We start from the raw sequence: 23,592 nt of genomic DNA, 5'->3' as shown, positions 1-23,592 counted from the left end.
AGATAATGTTCAAGAATAATGTGAAATGCAGAGCCAAAATACAAGGAGACAGAGATCATGTGAAAAAGGATAAGTGACTTGGAGGATGGTCAGGAAGCTTTGTTCATGTTCATAGCAGTAATTTTAGAAGTAGGAAAAAAAGAGGAGTTCAAGGTTAAATTCACCAAATAGTTGAAGCAATAATAACTAAATAAATAATGGCAGAAAGGGTGCCTGGGCTAGAGAAATAATAAATAATAATAAATAATTATATTCTCCATATTATTACCATAGCAGCAATGAATAATTAGAACAGTGCAAGACACTGTTCTAATTGCTTTATTAATGCTAATTCCTTTAGTCTTGATAAGATCCTATAAAGATACCATTTTCTCTTGCAAATAAGAGACTGAGGCACAGAATTGTTAAGTATCTTGCCCCAAACTTCACAGCCAGTAAAGTGTTGGAGCTAAAATTAGAACCTAGGCAGTCAGACTCTAGAAGGCAACTCTGGGCTGAATAGAAAAGACACATATATAAGGAGATTCTGGCAAGATTCCTGAACTTTAAAGAGAAAAGTCTTACAAGCTTCCACGTGTAAAGAACGAATTATCTATAAAGGAAAGAAAAACCACAGTGGCATGGGAGGGTCATCTACAGACAATGGAACAGCATCACAGACTTCAGAGGAAGCACCACAACTCAAGAACCTTGGCCCTTACTGAGACAGGTGCACCAGAATGAGAGGGAGACACTTGAGGACAAAGGAATTCAGACAGTATCTTACTCAAACACCAGGTGTGAGAAAAACACCCAAGAAAAGACAAGCCAAGCAACAGATAAAACCAGAGCAGAGGCTTGGAACTGGGAGAGGCAAGAGAACAAAACAGTAAGGAGTACTACATCTTGCAGTACATCCTTGTGTGTTAGAACTTCTCTATGCTGATGCTTAGGCGTAGGCTATGATATTTAAGTGCTAGAAACATGTGAAACAGAAGGGGCAACATTAAGGAAAGTTCTGATTTACAATAAATCATTTAATTTAATCTAGTAGCTGGGGTTAGTAGAGGAAAGGGTAATAATGTTTCAAAGGTCACATTGTAGGCAGTAGTACAGAGAAAAGCATCCTCTAAGGGTCTCACCACACCATGGGGGAGAGGGAGAAATTGGTAAAAATTCCTGGCTAGGTGGTAAAAAACAGTGTGTCTTGGCAGATGAAACCAGCTGGTATCCTGCTTTAAAGTAGTAGTAGAGCTTTGTGTTTAACTGAGAGAGCTGGGAAAAGGAACTTCAGACTAGCACAATAAAATTCCCAAGTGTGGGGGAACAATGGATTAGCAGGTAACTTCATCAAACTAGTACACATAAAGAGAGGTGGGTGCAGTGGTGCATGCCTATAATCCCAGCAGCTTGGGAGGATGAGGCAGGAGGATCTTGAGTTCAAATCCAGCCTCAGAAACTTAGTGAGTCCCTAAGTAATTGCTTTACTATTAATTATTAACACTAATTCATTTAGTCTTGATATGATCCTACAAAGATACCATTTTCATCTTGCAAATAAGAGACTGAGGCACAGAATGGTTAAGTATCTTGCCCCAAACTTCACAGCCAGTAAAGTGCTGGAGCTAAAATTAGAACCTAGGCAGTTCTAAATAAAATACCCTGTCTCTAAATAAAATACAACAAAAGGGGCAAAAAGAAAAGAGTAAAAAATATTAATAAGGAATAGGGAAAGTTAAGTTTAAACTTACTGAAGATCAAGAGGATATTATATAATAATAAAAAGGCATGCCATGATGAAATAATGTGTATATACCAAATCACATAGAAGCTAAATAATGCAATAACTAATAAAAATGTAAAAACTTAATAAAATTACAATAACATGAGATTTCAAAATAGCTCTTTCAGAAAGGAGCAGATAGTAACCTAGTAAATAAAGTAAAGGTCATAAAGAAAACTTCTTAATCAGAAAACAAAATTCTCTTATGTTGTAGAACATTTACAAAAATTGATCAAGATCTTAGTTACAAAGAAAAATAAATTTTAAGATGTAGAGGTTTGGGACTGGGACTTGCCTAGCATATGTGAGGCACTGGGTTGGATCCTCAGCATCACATAAAAATAAATAAATAAAGTAAAATAAAAAATGTTAAAAAAAAAGATGTCGAGGTTTAACAGGCCACACTTTCTGATTATGACAGATATCACTGTAGCAATTTTGAAGTGTAATGGCAATCATAAAAAGTAAATAAATGAATAAGTAAACAAATACAAGAAAAAGCAAGCAAGCAATCAAGATGTCTATCAATAAGAGATGATATAAGTTAACTATGGAAGAGACTGTGCTTATAACAAAAATAAAAACATTTTCCTTACCCTAATTTCTGCAAGAGATGCCATTGCCCACGCTATGGTGGATCGAAGTCCAGCCGTCTTGATGTAAGTTCTGCTGGCTAAGGGAATTCTATAAAGAAAAGAAGCTGATTGTATACCAAATATTACTATAAAGAACAGAATATAAATAAAATGATTAATCTGTCTGTATCTAGAACCACTTTAACATATTCATCTAATATATCTCAAGTATTCTCTAAATTAGAAAATACTTTAACCTTATTCAAAATACCTTCTCTAATGGGGACTTTGTTTAAGCAGCCAATGTGGTACTTCAAAAAGATAAATTTCTCAGAAACTGAAATTTAAACTCTCATGTTTAATCTGTAAAAGTTTAATCATACACAAGGGAAATCTTTCTCATTTAGTATTTCCTTCTCTTTCCATATACAACAGACCTTTATTTTCTTCTGGAATCAAGAGGAACACTTTTTTGTGATGCAGGGGTAGTATGGCTGAATGGATGCTAACCTTAAAATATGTTTTCTATAAAAAGTCAATTTTTTAAGTTTGCTTTTTGCTCATTTGCATCTTTCTCAAAAGATGAAACAAAGCATGACAATCTATTGTCTAAAATCATTTACTGAATGAAGGGATGCAGCATACACCTTCCAAATGAGTTTACTGGTCTCTGTTCTATATCACTTCATTGTTACTAATCTTTATTGTTACTATTGGTGTTTCCAGAATTGATAGAAATTTTCATAAGATATTGTCAAAATATATTATTTCAACTTTTCTAGTACTATAAGCAAACATCATCTTGGAAATTAAAGTAGTTATGATTTCAAGAATTTGTGCTGGTTTGTTCTGGGATAGGCTTGTTCTGACACCAGTAAGAGGGCTCTTCTACAACATTATCCAAAGACACAGTGTTCTCCAAACTCTTCTTAAAGACTTTCAATGAAATTCCAGGTATATAAATTTAGGAACATTGATTTCTTCCATGACTTTTATTTCTCATCTTTCTTTGATTTTAAATTACTCTGTCCTTGTTTATATTTACTGCAAGCCTCCTATGTGGTTAGAATAAGATGATATACCCTTCAAATAAAACAGTATAATAGTATGTCATTGTAATGAGAACGTTCTGCAGGGCAAACCCACAGGAGCTTGGCTTTTTAATAAAGTTTTTTTTTTTTTTTTCAGGAAATACAAATTCACATTATAAGTAATACTGTATCCACACATTTGAAATCAAGGATGTAAACTGGCAGGTGAAAAGACTATAAGAATATTTCTATCAATGAACCACTTCTACAGGGTAAGCTCTGTTGGTAATTCTACAGGTGATGTCATGATACAAACACTTTATATCCTAGACAGCAAAAATAAATAAATAAAATAAATAAAAAATAATAAAAATGACACAGCATGGAAAACTGTTTTCTTTTTTTGTCTCTAAATGTTTATTTTTATTGATTCTTTTTAGTTATAAAAAACATTAGGATATATTTTGACATAATCACAAAAGCATGGAATATAATTTGCTCTAATTCGGTCCCCAGCACTCCCCATCCCCTCCCCTGCTCCTCTCCCTTTACAGATCTTTGTGCACTTTATTTATAGTTTTATAAAAAAGTAGTGTCTTGTGGATATACCTGATGCTGGGATCCACTGTGGTGTACTCAGGTATGTACAAAAAACATTCAGTCAGATTCATTCCACTGTTCTTCCCTTTTCCAGACCCTCCTTCCTCCCCCTCAACTCCCTCTCTACTCTGCTGATCTTTCCTCTATTTTGATGAAATTCCCTCTTCCTTTTTTGGAAGACTGTTTTCATGTGTATGTATTACAAAGTTTATATTACAAAGTTCTCTTCTAAGTAGCAGGGATTTATGCAGACCCTTCAAATGTTTTGACAATTATGTATATATTTTTACTAACAAAAGTTTTATTTTGTGAGTCAACTCTACTAAAATGTCATAAATGTGAATGTGTTTTTATTTTGCTTAAAGCTAGGTGAAAGTAATCTGCTATTACTTCAACAAATGGTACCCGTTAAAATCAGTATAATAAAATTATTCAGGGGAAGACAGGATTCACAAACTCCTTGGAAATAAAAACACTGCTGTACTTTCACAGTATCTGACTAATGTTTTAAATCAGATTTTAGCCAGCTTTTACGTAGTTCAAAGTCAATGCTTTTTTGGTTCCCCTTTTCACATAGATACATTTCTTCTTTATTCTTTTGCACACCAAGACAAATACACTCTTACCCACATCTCTAGTCTGGACTTGTCACTTGAACCCCAGATCTTTATCTTCAGATACGTGCTTGGGCATTTTTACTTGGAGGTGAAGAAGTGCAAGTTCAACAGGTGTAAAGTGAGCACACTCTCCTCTTCCTCTCTCTTAAATCTTCATACATTTCTTAGTTTTCTTATTTCATTTGCTATCCATATATTGGGCACCCTAATCTATATCTTCAGTCTAAACTTGTCCCCTGAACTTCAGAGCTATAACTTTAAATAGCTACTTGGACATTTGTCACTGAATAGAGTTTTCTTTCCCTACCTTTCGTATCTCAGTGCCTAATACTAACATCCATTAGGTGCCTACATCAGAAATCTGAAAGTTTTTCTAGACTCCTTAACTTTTCCATGAATTCACAGTCCTTTTGTGATCCCCAATTTTTGCTTTGGTTCAGTTCTTCGTCATTTATTGCCTGGACTATTATAAGAGTTTAAACCCTCTCTTTTTATTTTTTCATTCAAAAATATAATTTCCTTAGTAATTTTCTGTAATCACAGATATGATTTACATCACCCTTGTGTTTCAAATTCTCACTGCTTTTAGAATGAAATCCAAGTTGTCTAACATGGCTCAGAAGAGACTTCACGCCTTATTTTTAGCTGTTCAGTCTGATTTTCCACCCCTCCCTATGTACACTCTGTCCCATCCGTATTGGGACTACTTGTTATCCCCTCACACCTCCATGCCTCTGCATGTGTTACTCCTGTCTGTAAGAATGTTTCCTTTTCCTTTCTACTAATGAGCCCTTACTTACTCCCTCAGGACTCCTCTTCAGTGATACTGCTTCATGTTCGTTGGCTCATGTCCTCCTTTAGCTAAATCCTCTTTCTGAACACTGGTCAAGCATTTATCATTCATCTGTCCTACCACTAGACCAAATTCCTTGAACTTTGGGTGTCTGGCACAATGCTTAGCATTTGAAGGACACAACTGATGTTTCAAATGAAACTAGCTGGGTCAATAAATCTCACTCTAGTAAATGCTCACTCTTACTAGCTGCTGAACTTTAAAAAACATAAAGCAGTTGAAATTTATTCAATACTTCCTATACCCCAAAAATAATACCAAGCATTTTCACATGGGGTATCTCATTCAATTTCAAGCATAAAGCTATAAAGTAGGTAATATTATTTTCCTGATTTTATAAAAAACAGAGAAATGATAAACTGCCCAAACTTTTGTAATTAATTGAAGAGAAGGGAGAATTCAAGTCCATAGTTCTTATCCATTATGCCATCTATACTAGGTTATATGTACAGTTTATGTCCTATGGGGCACCTGATACCCCAATGTTTCTTTTCTTTAAAGAAAGTACAGCTCTATTATGAACACTCTCTTTAGGAACTACTAAAATACACATTTTGATGTGACCTTCAAACTTCATGTCTGTTCTACACTGTTTCATCACTTCTTACTTTTTTCTGTTGTGAGGGTCACTAGGTTGTCCCTTCTCCTGTCAAATGCTATCTGCTCTTCATGTCTTCGTGTCACTTTTTTGCTTACACCCAGAAAATTGTTCTTTTTAGCCAACACACATCATCAAGACAGTTTCTTCCTTCACTGAGGTGGTAAAACTGACTTATCACAAAGCATATATTATAATCTGACTTACAACCACTGCTCACTCAAGATCTGAGTCTTAATTTTCAGGTACATACCTGTATCTGTAAACTTTTAAGTGCATGACCAAGTAATATTTAAAATGTCATAAGCCTGACTCCTTGAGTGTTTCTACAAGCATGCAAAATAATTTGGAATAATAAAAAATAACGGCTTTAAAATGTTATATAAAGCTTTATATGTTTGTTAAATAAGAGTATGACATTTAACACTTCTGTATATAATTAAAAACCTAAAAAAATTAAAAGACAATAGAATAACTCTAACATAATTTTCCTATGTACATACATGAAAATACCTAAGTGAATCCCACCACCATGCCCACCACAATGGGGTCCTAATTATACTAAGGTATATACCATGCTTGTATAATTTTATCAAAATGGATTCTACTGTCATATTCAACTAAGAAGAACCAAAAAAAAAAACCTTAAAAATTACTTTGTTCTAAGAATCTAAGTACACATCTGCTGCCCTTGTACTGATAGGGGTAGGAAGTTCCTCATAAGTCAATTTGCTAGACACTCATCTTTTGGGGTCAAAGTATTAAAAAATGTTTATGGGGGCCGAGGATGTAGCTCAGTGGTAGAGTGCCTGTGTAGCATGTGCAAAGCCCTAGGTTTGATACCCAGTATTGCCAAAAAAGTGTAAAACAAACAAACAAAAAATATATATATATACATATATATGTAAATTAATTAAATAATTGTTTAACTATATTATAAATTCTATTAAAATTTTTCATATCTTTCTTGTTCTGTTAATCTTTCCTATCTTTGTTTTTATGACCATCAACATTATGCTTACAAATGTAATCATTTCTTCAGTCTTTCCATCCTGTCAGTTATTATGAAATCTTAAAATGGCAAAATAGGCAAAAGTGTTGAAATTAAAATCAATCAGTTTTATGACTATTTTATAGGGATTAGGGTCTGGTGTTACAAAAGGGCAGCCAGGAAACAGTTTAGGTATTGGTGTAGGAGAGCAGGATAGGTTTGGTCTGGAAGAACTTGTAAGGTGTTGGGGCAGGTGTGGTCCAAGGGAAACCAACAGGGCATTGACATGTGATGACCTCATAGGAGTTATGGGGCCAAGAAACTTTACTTAACTTGTAATGTGATCTTTGTTGGTGGAGATGCTGATAGAGCCTGCCATATGGTTGGCAAACAGCAAGGTATTTAGCCATGCAACATTCTTAGATATCTACAACATTCTCGGCATTGTGCTGACCAAATGCTGGAGCTCACCCCTAGATAAAAGTTTTTATAATAATCTTAAACATTTAAAAATATATCCTGATTTAAGATTTCAGATGCATAAATATGAGCTTAAGGTAAATGCGTTATTCCCACAGGACTTTCCAGATTTTTAAAAAATTCTACTGTTTAAAATTACCTAGAAAAAAGGTATTTAAATTACTTATGTCAGCAGTTATACATATAAAATGATTTGAAGTTGCTATTGATATTTACATGCTCCCAAGAAACTGGAAATTGATGGTTTTATCCAACCAGCTCTTTCTCCCTAAAACATGTACAAAAAATACCTGTTGCACAGTAAGAGTTCAATAGATATTTTTTAAAGAAACAAATCATTTGCATTTGTTATTATTTAGTACTCTGCACAACTAGGGAGACACCTGAAAAATTTAAAAACTAGCAATAACCTGTTACAATAAAAGAATAATGGCAATAAAATCTGGAGAAAATTCAAGATGAATTTAAAGAACCACGCTATATTTTATATTTTATATAAATCTCCAATATGCCAACAGACTAAAAATTTTAGCTTAAACATGGGCTTGTAAAAATCATTTAAAAATAGAAATAATTAGATACAATTTTCAATATTAATCATGTAATAAATGGATGACTATTACAAAATTTTTCATAGCTCCAACTGTGATCAAATCACATTCACTAAGCTCCATGAAAATACTTTCCTGGCTTAAGCAAAGAACTCAAAATGCTTTGCCCTTTGCCTCCTTGATTACATCAATATTTCATATGATACACAAAAAGCACACAGTTTTTAATTTCACAAACTCTTAAGGGACAAACCTAAAGCTTAGAATATAACAGTTACCTGAACACAGGAATCCCCACCACAAAGTAAATGTCATTTAGATGTATAAAGATCTGAAAAAGCAAACATAGAAGCTCATATGGAACAAGAAACTGCACTACCGAATTAATGACAATAGCAAACTTTTATTTTCAACTTATGTGACCTATATTTTAATATGAAGTTCCAAGGCTTATTTATTATATCTGGAAAAATGTTTCATAATCTTTTTTTTTTACCTTAAGCAGAGGCAAATTAAATTTTAAGAATGTTACATAGAAAAATTCTGAGGTCAATCTTGCATATACATTATATGGAGAATCTTGTTACAAAGAACCGGAGATCTTTTTCTCTCAGAGATTCTTCTGTCACAACTGAATCAGACATTTCAGCATTTTGGGTTAGAGACTTCCTAAATATACCACAGTTCTAACCTCAAGTAAGACTTGAGGCCACACCAGGCTGTCATGAGCTACAAATACCTGCAGGGTGACATTAAACTTTCTTCGGGACAAACATCTGGTAGCAAAGGTGTCCTTTCTATCTACTATCTCTAGGTGAGTTTTTGCCCCCTTTATTTTCTTTCTTCTGTGAGGCCACGCAGAAAGTGTAAATGCTTCTGTTACTAGTTATCCACATAGATTAAAAAAGTTAGAATATTACTTTTGTAGTCTGATAAGGTTTAAGAAAATCTAACTGCCACTTTGAACCTTAAGAGCATTTGATCCCTGATACTGCCACCTCAAGGATCAAACTCAGGACACCATGCCAAACAAGTGTTCTTTTTTGTGGTGCTGGGGATTGAACCCAGGGCCCTGTGCTTGTGAGGCAAGCACTCTACCAACTCTATCCCCAGCCCCCAAACAAGTGTTCTATCTCTAAGCTATACCTTCAGCCCTGCAGAGTTATTTTTAATATAAGCAGTTTAGTCAGAATTGTCCCAGTAATGATACATAAAAAAACAATTATCTATTGTGAATTGAGCTGCTAAGAACTTTGGATGGTGTAGCGAAAAATGGGGCAGGAGGGGGCAGAGGAAGGAAAGATAGTAGAATAAGAAAGACAGTATTACCCCATGTATGTGTATGATTATGTGAACGGTATGAATCTACATTGTGTACAGCCATAGAAATGAAAAACTGGACCCCATTTGTGTACAATGAATCAAAATGCAGTCTATAAAAATAAAGAAAAAAATTTTTTTAAATGATCTAAAGTGACTTCATTTAGAAATTAATTCAATCAACTGAAATATCACAGTGAAACTTTTCAATTTTTACACTGTACGCACTGTAGCAAAATTACTTATTAAAATTATTTTCTATTTATAATCTATACCAAAGATAAGATAAATTGATCTTGTTTTTACATATCAAATGTAAGAACAGCTTCTCTGTGATAAAATTTTTTTTCTATCAATTTGCCAAACAAAATTTGTTAAGATTTGATTCTTCTGTCAATTTTTAGTCACAAATTTTATTACATGTGATTTTAGTGCTGTCGATTTTGTGTGATTGTTTTTATAGTCATAGCTATTACTGCTTTCATTAAAGCTGACAGGAATTAAATTTGCTATTTTTAAAAATAAGCTATGATAAAAATAAGCGCATAAAAATAAGTTTATGTATGAGAAAATAGTAATTCTGGCAGTAAGATGGAGTTGGGGAGACAGAAGAAAACTGGGGAAGGAGGAAGAAGGCAAGAGAGCTGGAAAGGCAGGATGGGTACGAGAAACCCTATTTGAAGGGTCAAAATATTTTGAATGAAAAGATGGATGTGTATACCAGGTATTATTTTTTCAAATTGAAAAATATCAAATAAAACTAAAACTACAGAACTATAAAACTTAAAAAAAACCCCACATTTATTTGGCTAACTTTTTCTCCATTTAGAGCTCTATAACAAGGAATTAATTTATGAATTAATAAATCATGAGAATGACTAGCCACCTGTCAAATTCATGAGATGGTTTTCAAACCAAAGAGGACAATGATTTTTGCTACCCCATGAAACACTATTGAATTTTATGCAGGCCTTCTTGTCAGTATTGACTTTCTTAAAATAATAGCTAAAATTTCTTATCAAAGAGACGTTATGTATTATAAAAACTGCAGAGAGCATCTCTGCAACCTCACAATGAGGGCTTTATTCTTCAACTGTGAACAAAACATTTCCTTCCAAATGTCTTTCCTCTCTCTCTTTTTTTAAAATCTGAATGTACTAGTACAGCTGTTTGCACTCTTCTACTGTTAGAGAGAAACTAGACTGGATCCAAACAAACATGGATTTTAACACTCTAAGGTAGAACTGAAAAGTATGATAAGAGTAGGTGACACTGTATTTAAAGAACTAGGTAATACATATAAAAATTAAAAATAATATTTATTACCTCTAAATTTGGATTCTTTAAATCTGCTTTCCATCCAAACTGCTTCATAAGAGCAATTCCAATTACTCGTCCTATCTCCTGGAAAGTAGCAAGTTATAGAAAAGATAAGAATATACTAAAATTGAAACTCTGAAGTTTAAACATAAGCAAAAACAGTCTTATAAAAAAATCAATATTATCTGGTAATTTAGGATTCCAATATTAAAATATTACTCCAAAGTGTTATTCAAAGTAATAAGGTTATATTTTATCTCCTCCACACCCCCATATACCTGTGGCATTAATGTCTACTCGTGAATAATGTCTATTCTTGCAATTTTAGGTACATGAAATCATGAGATCATCACCTGATACATATGGTCATTCTAACTTGTAGGAAACGAAAGCTAGCTGAAAGATTAACAATTTCAGATATTATTATCCTGTTTATAAATTACCAGATTGGTATCATTAGACTCAACTTTTAGGGTTTGATTCTAAAGTTGGCTAAAGGACTCAGACCAATGGCCTTTATATCCTTGAACTCTGAAAGGACCAACCAGTAAGGTTCTGTGATGGAAAATATGGTGTTCATTTTTCCCTTAAGTGTTGACACCTACACTGTGTATTTGTGGTTCTAAGACCTGAGGAAAATCTCACTTATAGTACCGGGTGCAGAATAGCCACTAAATAAGCACAAAACTGTACAGAAGAGAACCCCCTCCAAAGCTGAAGCCATGACATCTGGATTTCCAAATGCAAAGGACATCTATGAATTTAAGGGAACTTTTAGGCACAAAGTAAAAGGAGGTCATTACATGGAATGGCATACCACTGTTTTTACGTACTTAGGGGTGAGTTAAAAAGGAAAATGCATTCTTGAAGGTATTGAATTAAGTAAGATTAGGCCTAATTACCTGACTGGGCTTATGTATCTGTTGAGAGGTTTGAATATCATTGTAAATCTAAGGAGTAGTTAATTTATTCCTTTAGAAAATGGGACGCCACATCAGGAGGTAAGCATACCTGTGTAGTAAGAGCTTTTCCGATAGTTCCACTGCAGCGACAAGAAACCCGGAAAGTCAGGTTGTCCTGGTTATGAGCATTGACTGCTTTCCCTACATCATTCTGACATTTTTCTTCTTGAAGTTTTTCTTGTCTAGTGATAGAATCTCTTTGCTCAAGTGTATTTTCTTCTATTCCTTTTTCCAGCTGGCATTCCTTATGAGTCTCTTGGATTCTTTGCATTTCTTCTACTTTTAATTTCTTGGCAATAATTTCATTTTTGTCCATTTTTCTTTTTAGTGGGTTAGTAGTCCTTTGAGAAAGTTTTTCCTTTTTCGTATCAAGTTCAAGAAGATTTTTCCAAATCGAAATGGTATTCAACCAACTTCCTGGATCGTCATTTATAAGTTTTTGTATTTCATTAAGTACTTTTCCTACATAAATAAAATCTTACTTTAACGTAGCTACCTTTAAAGACCATTTAGTACATGCATCACCCCCAAATCTCATCACTTTATTTAAAATAAGTGTTCAATAAAACTTGTTACATGAATAAAATTTCACTTTCATATAGAATTTATCATAAGAATAGAAATAGGATCCCACATTAGGAGGTAAGCATACCTGTGCAGTAATTTATCATAAGAATATTGTGCAGATTAAGTTAATTCTTATATACACAGCATCAAAATTACATTAAAATTCTCATAGAATTACCATGTACTACCTAAACAAAATCATTTATCCTATGATAATACATGTATCACATGAATAAATGCACAGACCTAGAGAGTCTTTGAAATAATGGTGATCTTGCCTATAAAAATTAAGGTTTAAAAAAAAGGAATAAATTGTAAAGCACAGAGCTTAGAAATAAGAGCAGCTAAATCTTGGGCCTGTATAATATTAGCAGGTATCTTAAAATGAGGTTTCATAAAGTAAAACTTCATATATACAATCCATTCATAACTTAAGAACTGCCAGCATGCTCAGTAAAATTTAATCTTTTCTTGACGAATAAGGGTCATCAAGATGACCCAAAAGTAATTACTACACTTTCCTAAAGATGAAGGTATGTGGAATACTGAGATGAAATTATATTAACCCTACAAGTTAATAATACTTTGGGATTTGCTTTAAAATAATTTTTCCTGCCCAGTCTTGATTTCTTGTCATTTGTATCCTTCTTGAAGAAGTTTATTAAAGAATATATAATTATATGATATCTTGTGCATATCAGCAACCAAAGTGAAGTATAAGGCAGTGTTTAATCTTACAGTGTCTGGCCCTTTTTGCTGCTTTGATCAAGATTCTTAATTTATTTTCACAGCACATTTATGAAATTAAGAGAGTGGACAAGAAACCTCGTAAGCCCACTTTATAAATGAGTATAAGTTTATTGAAACATTTAAGGTCCTAGAAATAAAAATTTTACTATGTATATTTTTACAATTATATCACTCAATTAAAATTTATAAGGTGACAGTTTCACCAATTTATTAAAAGAATACATTCTGGGTTTTTATATGCTTCTAAATGCAAATAAATGCAATCAACCACATTTCTATCTAGAGAAGTTGCCTGACCATAATTCCCAAAGAAAAAAATATGACTTTGGACATGAAAATCTCAGAAGACAGGCAACAGAATGGAAAGAGAAAAAACAGATTCTACTATCATTATATGATAATATCAGGAAATACAGAAAAATACATAACTAATGATGCCACATGTACGAATGTCCTATAAATGTGAAATTGTTACATATTAATTATTACACAGAAAACTTTGGAGTTCAATTAAAAAGCAATAGGTATACACTGTACCTTTACTTGGAGAAGAAACAGTAAATGGAAACTGCTTTTTAATCAGCAAAAATAATCTTTCTGCAGACTTTAATTTCTTCAGCATATTCAAATCAGAAGAGGTGGTGAAAAAAACCTTTCCTGAAATATATTCAACCTAGGGATAGAAAGACAGATATTAATGTAGTAAGAACCATTCTTTCCCCACTTAAGACCCTAGCCTCTAGACTAACAGTTAAAAATGTTCATTTCCAAAGCATCTATTATTTGTTAAACATTACACTAGGAACTCTGAATACATATTTTTTCCCTTTATCCTTCTAATACTCCTCTAAAATAGATTTTTGTCATGCCCAATTTATAAATCAGGAAACTGAGGTTTAGGATAAATACCATGTTAAGTAGTATCTATAAGGTTACACAGTCAGGGACCAAGATCATAGTACTTTTATGTTACCTCTTAATACATAACACATGCATGCACTACTAGAAAAACAGAACACCAAATACTGAGTAATTATATTACTAAACCTTTAAAAGTGGGCCAAAAAAAAAAAAAAAAAAAAAAAAAGGCAAGGTGGATATTTATAAAATATCTACCTGTGTTCCACTAGGCAGCATACACAATATATCCTGAGTATAGTGTAATAGATATTATCATTAATAATGTGATAGATATAATCTGGCTGTTATGGTTTAGATATGAAGTGTCCCCCCAAAGGTCATGTGTGAGACAATGCAAGCATTTTCAGAGGTGAAATGATTGTGTTATGAAAGCCTTAATCTAATCAGCGGATTAAATTATGGATTAAGTAGTGGCAACTATAAGCAGACAGGGTGTAGCTGGAGGAGACAGGTCACTGAGGGCATGCCTGTTTTGTCCCTGGTGAGTAGAGCTCTCTGTTGCCTTAGTGCCATGTCCTGGACTGCTTTCCTCTATCATGCCCTTCCACCCTGATGTTCTTCTTGCCTCACCTCAGGTCCAGAGCTACGGAGCAGGCCATCTATGGACTGAGACTTCTGAAACCAGGAGCCCCAGATAAACTTTCCCTCTTCTATGTTGCTCTTGTCAGATCTTTTGGCCACAGTGATGAAAAAAAGTTGACTAAAACACTGGCATAAAAATTAAAAGGTAAAATATATAACCTAACACTTTAAGAAAAAAAAAAAAGGAAAAAATTTTAGTACCATAAAGCACTGATAAGCTGTCAATACAGTGAACAGCACTGAAGGCCAATGTCACTTAAGGGGTTGGGTAAGAATCCTGCAAGATTTGGGAAGAGGGCTACTAACAAAAGAACAAGGGGCAGATACAGAAGCAGAGCAGAAACCTGGTAGAAGTCAACTGTGAGTTGGCTTGGCCACATTCGCTGTGTTATGCTGACGGATACTGTCCAGTGGATGGATGGTGTGGTGCAGGCCAGCTTTATGTATGGTCATGAAATTTTGACTACCATGGATAGTAACGGTCAGCTGTTACAGAATCTTGATGAAAACTGTGACAGCACCGAATTAGCTGGCAGAAAAAATTACTTTGGAACAGACATAAAAGGCTGTGTATAGAATGTGATGCTGGAGGGAGAAGTAGATTACTGAGAAATGATGAGACACTGGAAAATGGATACGAGCAAGATTACACATTAAACAGAAACAGGCTTTGAAGACAGGGGTGAGTATGTGGTAAAAGCAGGGAAGAAAGGAAATGAAAAGAGCTCTGACTGTAGGGAGCCTGCTGTGGTGTGGCAAATGGGGCTCAGTACCAGTGGAACCCTAAACCTTGTGGGGCTTACATAGCTCTCTTAAGCTCAGGATGGATGTGGACTGTTTTGAAGTCTCCGTTAGTGGTGGTGATGGGCTAATAGAGTTCTAAGTTATTCCCCGAGAACTAAGGCACTAGGAAATGAGGGGTACCCCATATACTATGGTTTGAGCCTTCTCCCCAAGGGTTCATGTGCAGGAAGCTTGGTCTGTAATGTGGTGACTGAAGTGAGAGAAGACTGGGTCATGATACCCTCCAAAGGGATTAATGCTGGTGGATGGGGTCTTGCAAGCTGGAAATCATGCAACAGCAAGCTCCCTGCGCTTTTCTTCTGGCTCGCACACCTATTCCTTCTATGTGCAGCTGGTTCCCTTTCTCCTTCTCTGTCATGTTGTGACTTAGGGGCGGCCCTTGTCAGACTGGCACCAAGCTGTTGGACTATCCAACCACCAGAATGGTGAGCCAAATAACTTCATTTCTTTATGTAATATCCAGTGTCAGGTATTCTGTTATAGCAATGCAAAAGAGACTAAGATACCATGTGTTTAGGTAGCTACCATTCATGGGAACATGAACTCCAAAGATTTGTTTTGTTTTGACTCTGTTGTGATCTAATTGAGCCTTTGTGATGGTAATTTCTAGAGTTACTATTCCAGGTTGATGAAGGAAGATTCTCTCCCCAGGAAGCCACAGGTTCGTACCAACCAAAACTCAAATAGCTTTGGTATCAGCAATGTAGTTGATCAAGACAGATGGAGAAACAGATGATGACATTATGGGAAAAAAACAGAACGAGAAGAATGTTTCAGAATCAATATTTAGGGGGATAGTGAAGCAACCCAAACAAGATTTTACTTCTTCCTTATTACATAGGTGACATTTTCTAACACTTTGAAATGCTCAGACCTTGAAAAGAAAGTTTTAAAAAGTAAATTTTTGAAGTAAGATTTTGTTACCTGGTGTAAGAATATAGTTGATATCAGATCCCTCTCAAGACAATTTCACAGGCCTAAAATACCTTGCCAAGATTCTGGGGAAAATGAACTAAATATTTTACTGAAAAATGTATGGTTTTAAGAATAAGTCCTAAAAACAAGAAAACTAATACAAACACTTAGATCAATGATTATACTGGAGTAGTTAGTGACCTGGACATTATAGTTCCTTAACTATACAAAGATATTCTTTTTTTAAAATTTGAATACTAAAGGAAACATTTTAAACAAATGAGCCTTCTTTAAAAATATATTCTAAAAAGAAGATGACTCAGTATTGATTAAGAGAACCTAAAGAGTTTAATTTCTTTAGGGTTTCAAATCACAAGAATAATATATGTTGATACACTAAATTGCCAAATACATTCTCAGAACTAAAATGTTACTCTCTTTAAGAATTAACATAAAGCCTACATTGTTTTTATGAGTAATATATATGCAATATATATAATCAGAAGTAGTTAATAAATTGTGATATAGTCACTGTGAGAATCAAAAAATCATATATGTGGACAGTTTATGCGCTCGAAGACTGGATTTTATCTTAAAGCAATAAGGAGACTGAATTTTGGTGCTTGTCATTTCATCAACTGCCAAAGCCAGTTCCATACTGCCAAAGTATTTCCCTTTTTCTTTAGTTTATTGCTGATAACTGATCGTATTCACTTATGATAGAAATGTAGAATTTTCGGATACTTCAACCTAATAATTGTTGAAAATTTATACAGGTTTTTTTTGTCCTTGGAATTAAACTATACCCAAGTGTCTAAAAACTGGTGTCTAAATGCCTAACATTTCTGAAGATTAAATAACAGCTCTATTATGCGCTAGATCTTCCTTTTAAAATTCATGGATTCAAGTTTAATCCAAAGATTAAATGTTTAGATCTAGGTAAAATCATACAGTCCTACAGGGAGGTAACAGTCTTCCGGGACTGTAAGAAATACATCTCTTTTCTTTATAAAATACTTAGTCTGTAGTATTCTGTTGTAGCAATACAGAAAGGACAAAGACAGGAACATGCTAATGTGACTGCAAAACCTAGATCAGGGGAAACTATTGGTGCTGTCCCATAGCTTTCCCAGTGATGGAAATGTTGCATAACCCCTGCTGTCCATCATAGTAGCCACCTAAAGCACCTGAGCACCTACAGAGTGGACTACTGCAGCTCAAACAGTGAATCCTTATTTTATCTAACTTTAACTTAAATAGCCATTTTATTCTTTATTTAAATTCGGTTAGTGGCAACCTTACTGGATAGCACAGCCATGTCAGAGAGCTAGGATTAAAGCTAAGAACAGCTTTTGTTTTTAAAGGGATGTAAATATAGCAACAAAGAAGAACACATACAAAGGAGCCATATGTGATTTATAAAACCTAAAATTATTACTATCTGGCTCTTTACAGGAAAAAAGCTTGCAGGCTCCCACAATCCAACAACATACAGTTTTCAAGAGGGAGAAAGGAGAGAGATGGAGGAAAATCTATACATTAAGTTGCTTAAAAGAACACTGGCAGGGGCTGGGGATATAGCTTAGTTGGTAGAGTGCTTGCCTCACAAGCACAAGGCCCTGGGTGTATTTGAATTCTGATTCCAATATACAGACTAAAACCAAAAGTGATATTTAAGAGACAACTTGAACACTGACTAGATATTTGATAAGGAATTATTTTTATCTGTGACAATGACAACATGACTTACATTTTTAAGAGCCATTATATTATATTATATGATAGTGTCATAAAAGAGTCCTTATTAAAGACAAATAAATATTTAGAGAGGAAATAATTCCTGGAGTTTGCTTCAGAATAACATGGGACAGAATTCACCATGAGTTGATCTTTTCGTGGTTGGTGAGTACAGAATACCCTATACTAAAATTCTATTTACTTTTATATCTACAAAATTCTCCATGAAAAAAGGTAAAAGAAATACACAGGAAAATTTTCTACTGTGAGCTGAGCAGTTTGCTGGAGGAGTCACCTGGGAAGGGAGAGTGTTTCATGTACAAATGAGAACACCTGGGCTTAGCAGCAGCCCTACTGAAAGAAAACCTTTTGAGGTGCGCACCCGGGATATGGCATTTTCAATAAGCTCCCTTGGTGAAACTTATGTTCACTAAAATTGGAAAAACACTGATTAAAATTGAATGATTACTTTCTAAAAGTAAACAATCACTTCTGAATTAATTTGTTTTGTAAATGCATGGTTTTGAATATTAATTTTTCTTGAAGCAAACCAAAGTTTCTGACAGACTTTCTTGTCACTAAGTATTCCTGTGCAACTCCTGTGGGAACTAACATTTACCAACTATTTGCCATCCACTATGCTACCAATCTATCCTCATTTGAATGAGTGATTGAGTGATTTAATCCTGTAGGTACTTAAAAAAAAAAAAAAAAAAATAGGCACTGTCACCTTTTTTCATGTCCAAGAATATAGACTTAGAAATTTGAGTAATTTGTCCAAAGACACAAATCTGTTACAGGTAGACGTAAGATATGACTACATGTCTTTTGATTCTAAAATCCACACATGCTTTTTGCCAAGGTGTTATGGGAATAACCTATACCCAGTGTTACTGGGCAATTCCTCACACTACAGTTGGCCCTCTGTATTGCAGGTTTCCCATGGGTAGATTCAACTAATCTCAGATGCAGATGAAAAATATTTGGAATAAAGCCCTGTGTTTGTACCATATATCTACAGAACTCCTTCTCATCATGATTCCCTAAACAATACAGTATGACCACTATTTATAGAGCATTAGCATTGTATTAGATGTTATAAGTAACCTAGAGATGATTTTAAGCACGTGGAGGATATGTGTAGGTTAGATGCAAATACCACACCATTTTCATAGTGGATTTGAGCAACCATGGATTTTGGTGTCCGAGAGGGATGGTCCTGGCACCCATCCTCTCTCAGATACTAAGGACAACAGTAATTTAGCTAACGCTTTGGCTGCAAAGGTTCAGAAATTCAGATCCAAGTCCCTATTCCACCATTTTGGACCATTTTCCTCCTGCTTCCTTGCTGCCAGGAGCTGGTATCTTTTCTCCATCATGCCCTTCAGGCGCGATGCTTTGCCTCGACTCAGGCCCAGAGTAATGGAGCTGGCGGACCATGGACCAAATCTTCTGGAATTGTGAGCCAAAATAAAACTTTTCTCCTTTGTCAGGTATTCTGGTCACAACACATATCCCTAAAACATACAAAGCAGAATAGGGAACTTCTCTAGGCATTGAACTACTCTGATTGTCAAGAAGTTTTTTCCCTATACTTAATTGAATTTTCTAACTTCCCCAACTCATTTTGTCTCTAAAGAAGACAAATAAGCGGCGAGGGTCTTTTTCCTAATAAGCCTATGTAACTAGATTGGATCAAGCCTTCTATTTTTCATACCCAAAACTCCTGGTTATCATTAAAACAGAACAAAACAAACCAGTGCAGGATTACATATGGCCACATAGTTGGCCTAGGTTGAACGTGATTAGATACTCATGCTTGATTTCACAGGCAGCTTGGGTTTGGATCTCATCTTTGCCATTTTCTGGCACATGACTTGAACAAATTATTAACTTTACCTGAACTTTGTTTTCCTCATCTGTTAAATGTGGTACACCTACTTCATAGGGTCATGAAAATTAAGCAAGTAAATTGAGGGTAAGGACCTAAGAGCATGTGCCTGACAATTAAATGCTTGATAAATGTCAGCAATTATTATAGAGTGACTATTTTAGATTAGCCACATTCAATATTTTATTAAATTCTGTGCCCCAAGCCACCAATGGCAGGTGGTCTAATAGGACTTATGACATTATTTGTGACTGTCTACCCACACTTTAAACCCCCACTGCAGAAACTCTTTTGTGAGCTTCCAACACTGTAGAAGCTCCCAGAGGGAAGTGGTCTATTCAGTTTGCAAGCTTTCCTTTTACAAGACCAAATGTCCTATCACCCCATCAAGATATCTTTTCTAATCACATATTTTCATCTTTTCCTTCTGCTTTCAAGAACCAGCTCAGCAGTTCTAGGAAAAAAAGGGATGTTTAAAACCTTATTCATTTCATTGAAATTAACAGCAGCTAACTATAAGGCCTGCAGTAACACAGAATTTTTTCCAGCGATTGTTGTTCAAAGTGTACTTTAAATACCCTATATCATTTGATCCTCCAATAATCCTAAGAGGTAGAAACCAATCGTTGTCACCAAGCAAGGTTCAAGTACCTGAAGATTATATTTGCATTTAGAGGGGGAAGGAAGGAGTCTGACAGGTCTCATTCTAGTTCTAGGCCCTCCTGAGTACTTCCTTTTAAAGAATCCAGGAACTTGCCTCGACACCTCCCTTTTAAAAACTTCAGCCGTGACAGAGGTCGGATGTGCGGTAACAGGATTGGGTACACGGGGAAGAAACGACCGCTGCTTCCTCCCAGTAGTAATTAAAGGATCTGCCGAGCTACAAGATTGGGGACTGTCGCCTCGGTCCCAGCTCGCTCCTCTTCCCTGCGTCGAAGACTGGCTGGCGGGGAGTGGGGACGGAGACGGGGACAGGGTTCGGCCGCCTGCGTCCCGGGCGCGCAGCGAGGCCGACTCACCTGTGTGGCCGCCAGCCGTGCGCGCACCTCCCGCATCAGGAACGGCTCCAGGCCGCGGCCCGCGGTGCAGAAGAAGCGGACGCCCCCGCCAGGCCTGGACCCCGGCTCTTGGCGCGCCGCCGCCATGGCGGCCCGGGAGCAGCCGTGCGGCTCGGTCACGTGGCCTCGGGCACGCGCGGCTCGCTCCCGCTTTCTCGGAGGCGCGCGCCGAGGCGGCCCTCGCCTTGTCCTGCGCGGGAGCGAGATCCCGAGAGCGGCCCCTGTGGCTCCCGTTGGTTAACTGCAGGGAACCTCGCTGAGTTTAGAATTCCGGGTGGGAGGACTGTCAATCACTTAAGCAACTTGCTTGATTTGTCAAATTGAGGGACTTGATCCCCAGAGAGGTCAAGGGACAGCAAAGCTGAGCCTGGAACCGAGGTTTCTGAATGGCTAGTATAATGGATTTTCTTCTGTTCCCTCCACCACCTCTCTTACCTCCTTTCCTTCATCCCTTCTCACTACCCTCATAGCAGGAGCCCTACTGTCTCCGCCCAGTTGGGCCAAATCTGCCAATTCTGGGCACCAAGAGCAGAAACTCCTGTTCCTTAACAAAATGCCTTTATGTTCCTGAAACGGATCGCATTTCTCGCACTATTTAGTTAGCCACCATGGTAATGAACAAATTTACCATCCAGTGTGGGCCATCTGATTGGAGTGACTCATAATGGTCTTTGAAGGTTATTTAAAACAAAAACAAAAAACAAAACAAAAAAAACCTCCGAATTTTAAAATGACAATGAGAATCCTACTTGGGAAGAATAGAATTCATATCACAAAATGAACAGAATTGTAAAAATTCTTCATGGAGTCTTGTGATATGGACTTTCAAAGGTTCAGTCCTACAACTTATCAGACTTCCGTTTTGATGAATTCTTTTCTCCCCAAAACTGTTGTCTTTCCTTTGGCTGTGCCATTGCTCATTTCGACTTCTCTCTCCTTTTGGGTTCTGACTCTCCAGTCTGTCTTAGGAGAACCATGAAGCCTTTTTAACTACTACCTTCATTCTGTCGCTAAGAGGGCTAATAAGCACACAGATACAATGCATCCTGTTCAGTTCAACAAATCCCTACACCCTACCCTTGACCTGGGGATTCAGAGGTGAGCAAGGAAGGGTCTGGATCTTGAGAGGCTTAGAAGGTGGTGATGTTCACGGACTGATCATGGATTCATCCAGGAAATCTGTTGTGGTGGCACTGACAAAGAGGAGGGAGGGAGATCTTTCTGATGAAAATCACTCCTGAGCCCAGCATGGAGGATGTGGGAGAGGGAGAAGCACAAGCAGAGATGTCTGGGATCGATTGGAGTGGGACTGAAAGGCCTGGGAGCTGGTAGGAGGCCGTTAGAGGATCAGATGAATTGAGGAGTAAAGGTAGAGGGGCGGGATAGTTTGGACCTGGAATGACCCCCAAAGGTTTGTGCATTGAAAGCTTCGTCCCCAGTTGGTGGAGCTGTTGGAAGGTGGTAGAAAATTAAGGAGATGGGGCCTAGTTGGAGGAAATAGGTCAATGGGGACATGTCCTGGGTATTGGGAACCTGGCCCCTTCTCTCTCTTTCTCTGCTTTCCATTCTCCAGGAGATGAGCACTTCAACTCCACCATGTGCTCCCTGCCACATGTTCTTTTGTCTCAACAAAGGACCCCAAGTGATGGGATTAAGTGGCCATGGACTGAAGCCTCTGAAGCCAGGAGCCAAAATAAATCTTCCCTCCTTTTAAGTTGTTTACCTCAAGTATTTTATCACAGTGACAGAAAGCTAACACAGGTGGGGATGGGCCAGGTTATGTCAGTGCCACCGAAAGCCACAGAAAGAATGACTCTCCAGCCCAGCACTGGCCAGCAGCAGCTTGTGCTCCTGGATGGGACTGTAGCTGAGTACAGGTTGCAGTCTCAGAGTTAACCCTCACTTTACATTCCCTTCTTCCCCCTCCTTTTGATATCTTTCTCCCTCCAGGAGTCTTGGGTCAGCAAAGTCAGGGGTTACTTTTGTTCCAGTTGTTTTCATGTGCATTTGTTCACCTCTGGATCCTGCTGCAATGCATCACATCCATCAGTACCTTTCACTTAATGCTTGCAATGAATTGGACTAGGTGGGGTTCTGCCTCTTTAGGAAGAAAATAGTTTTCTGGGAGGAGGGTTGCCTGGAATTCTTTCTCCCATTACTTTCTCCTCCATCATTTCTTCTAATTAGCAAAATGTCTCTACTGGAAAAGAACCATTGATTCCTATAGATGACTTTAGTATAACCAGTTTTGATTTGCTACTTGAATATTACATATGCAACATGCAGGAAGTTGGAAGTTAGCAGGAACAACTTCTAAGTGGATGTATTTTAGAAACAGGGGGTAAGACCAGTGCTTTAAGAAATCTCCTTATTTTGATACCACTGGCAATTCCTTCAGTTCTTAAAAATGTTTAATGTATATTATTACATATTAGAATGCAGATGCTTTAGATTATGAAATCCTAGAGAGGAGGGGATGACTGTTCATCCGAGCATCCTTAGTGATAATACACTGGCTTGCATGTGGTTGGTGCTCAGTCAGTGTGCGCTGTTTTGGATGGAATGTTACTGAATGGACGATCAGCACTAGAGTTCTCCTGAGCTAAGAGGATTGCTATAACCACTGTATAAGCAGGGACTTTGTTGTCAGGATGTGAGAATAAGGGTATGGTAGTGAAGCCTGTCAAGTAGGAAAGCCAGGGAATTG

At 36.5% G+C, this 23,592-nt stretch overlaps 1 protein-coding gene across 1 annotated transcript in view; it reads right to left on the bottom strand.

Annotated features, from left to right (window-relative positions):
* Positions 1 to 21,017, bottom strand: part of THUMPD2 (THUMP domain 2 tRNA and snRNA guanosine methyltransferase) — a 39,277-nt gene extending 18,260 nt beyond the window's left edge. Inside the window, exons 1-6 of the mRNA XM_079111129.1 lie at positions 20,847 to 21,017; positions 13,515 to 13,650; positions 11,710 to 12,122; positions 10,705 to 10,782; positions 8,337 to 8,389; positions 2,359 to 2,446 (exon numbers count right to left, since the gene is read on the bottom strand). Of these exons, the coding sequence (XP_078967255.1) occupies positions 2,359 to 2,446; positions 8,337 to 8,389; positions 10,705 to 10,782; positions 11,710 to 12,122; positions 13,515 to 13,650; positions 20,847 to 20,972 (894 nt within the window). The 5' untranslated portion in view covers positions 20,973 to 21,017. The remainder of the gene's footprint in view (positions 1 to 2,358; positions 2,447 to 8,336; positions 8,390 to 10,704; positions 10,783 to 11,709; positions 12,123 to 13,514; positions 13,651 to 20,846) is intronic.
* Positions 21,018 to 23,592: the final 2,575 nt, after the last annotated feature.

Source organism: Sciurus vulgaris (genome assembly GCF_902686455.1).
Source record: "Sciurus vulgaris genome assembly, chromosome: 14".
Lineage (NCBI taxonomy): Eukaryota > Metazoa > Chordata > Mammalia > Rodentia > Sciuridae > Sciurus > Sciurus vulgaris.
This window is presented reverse-complemented; position numbering and strand designations above follow the sequence as displayed.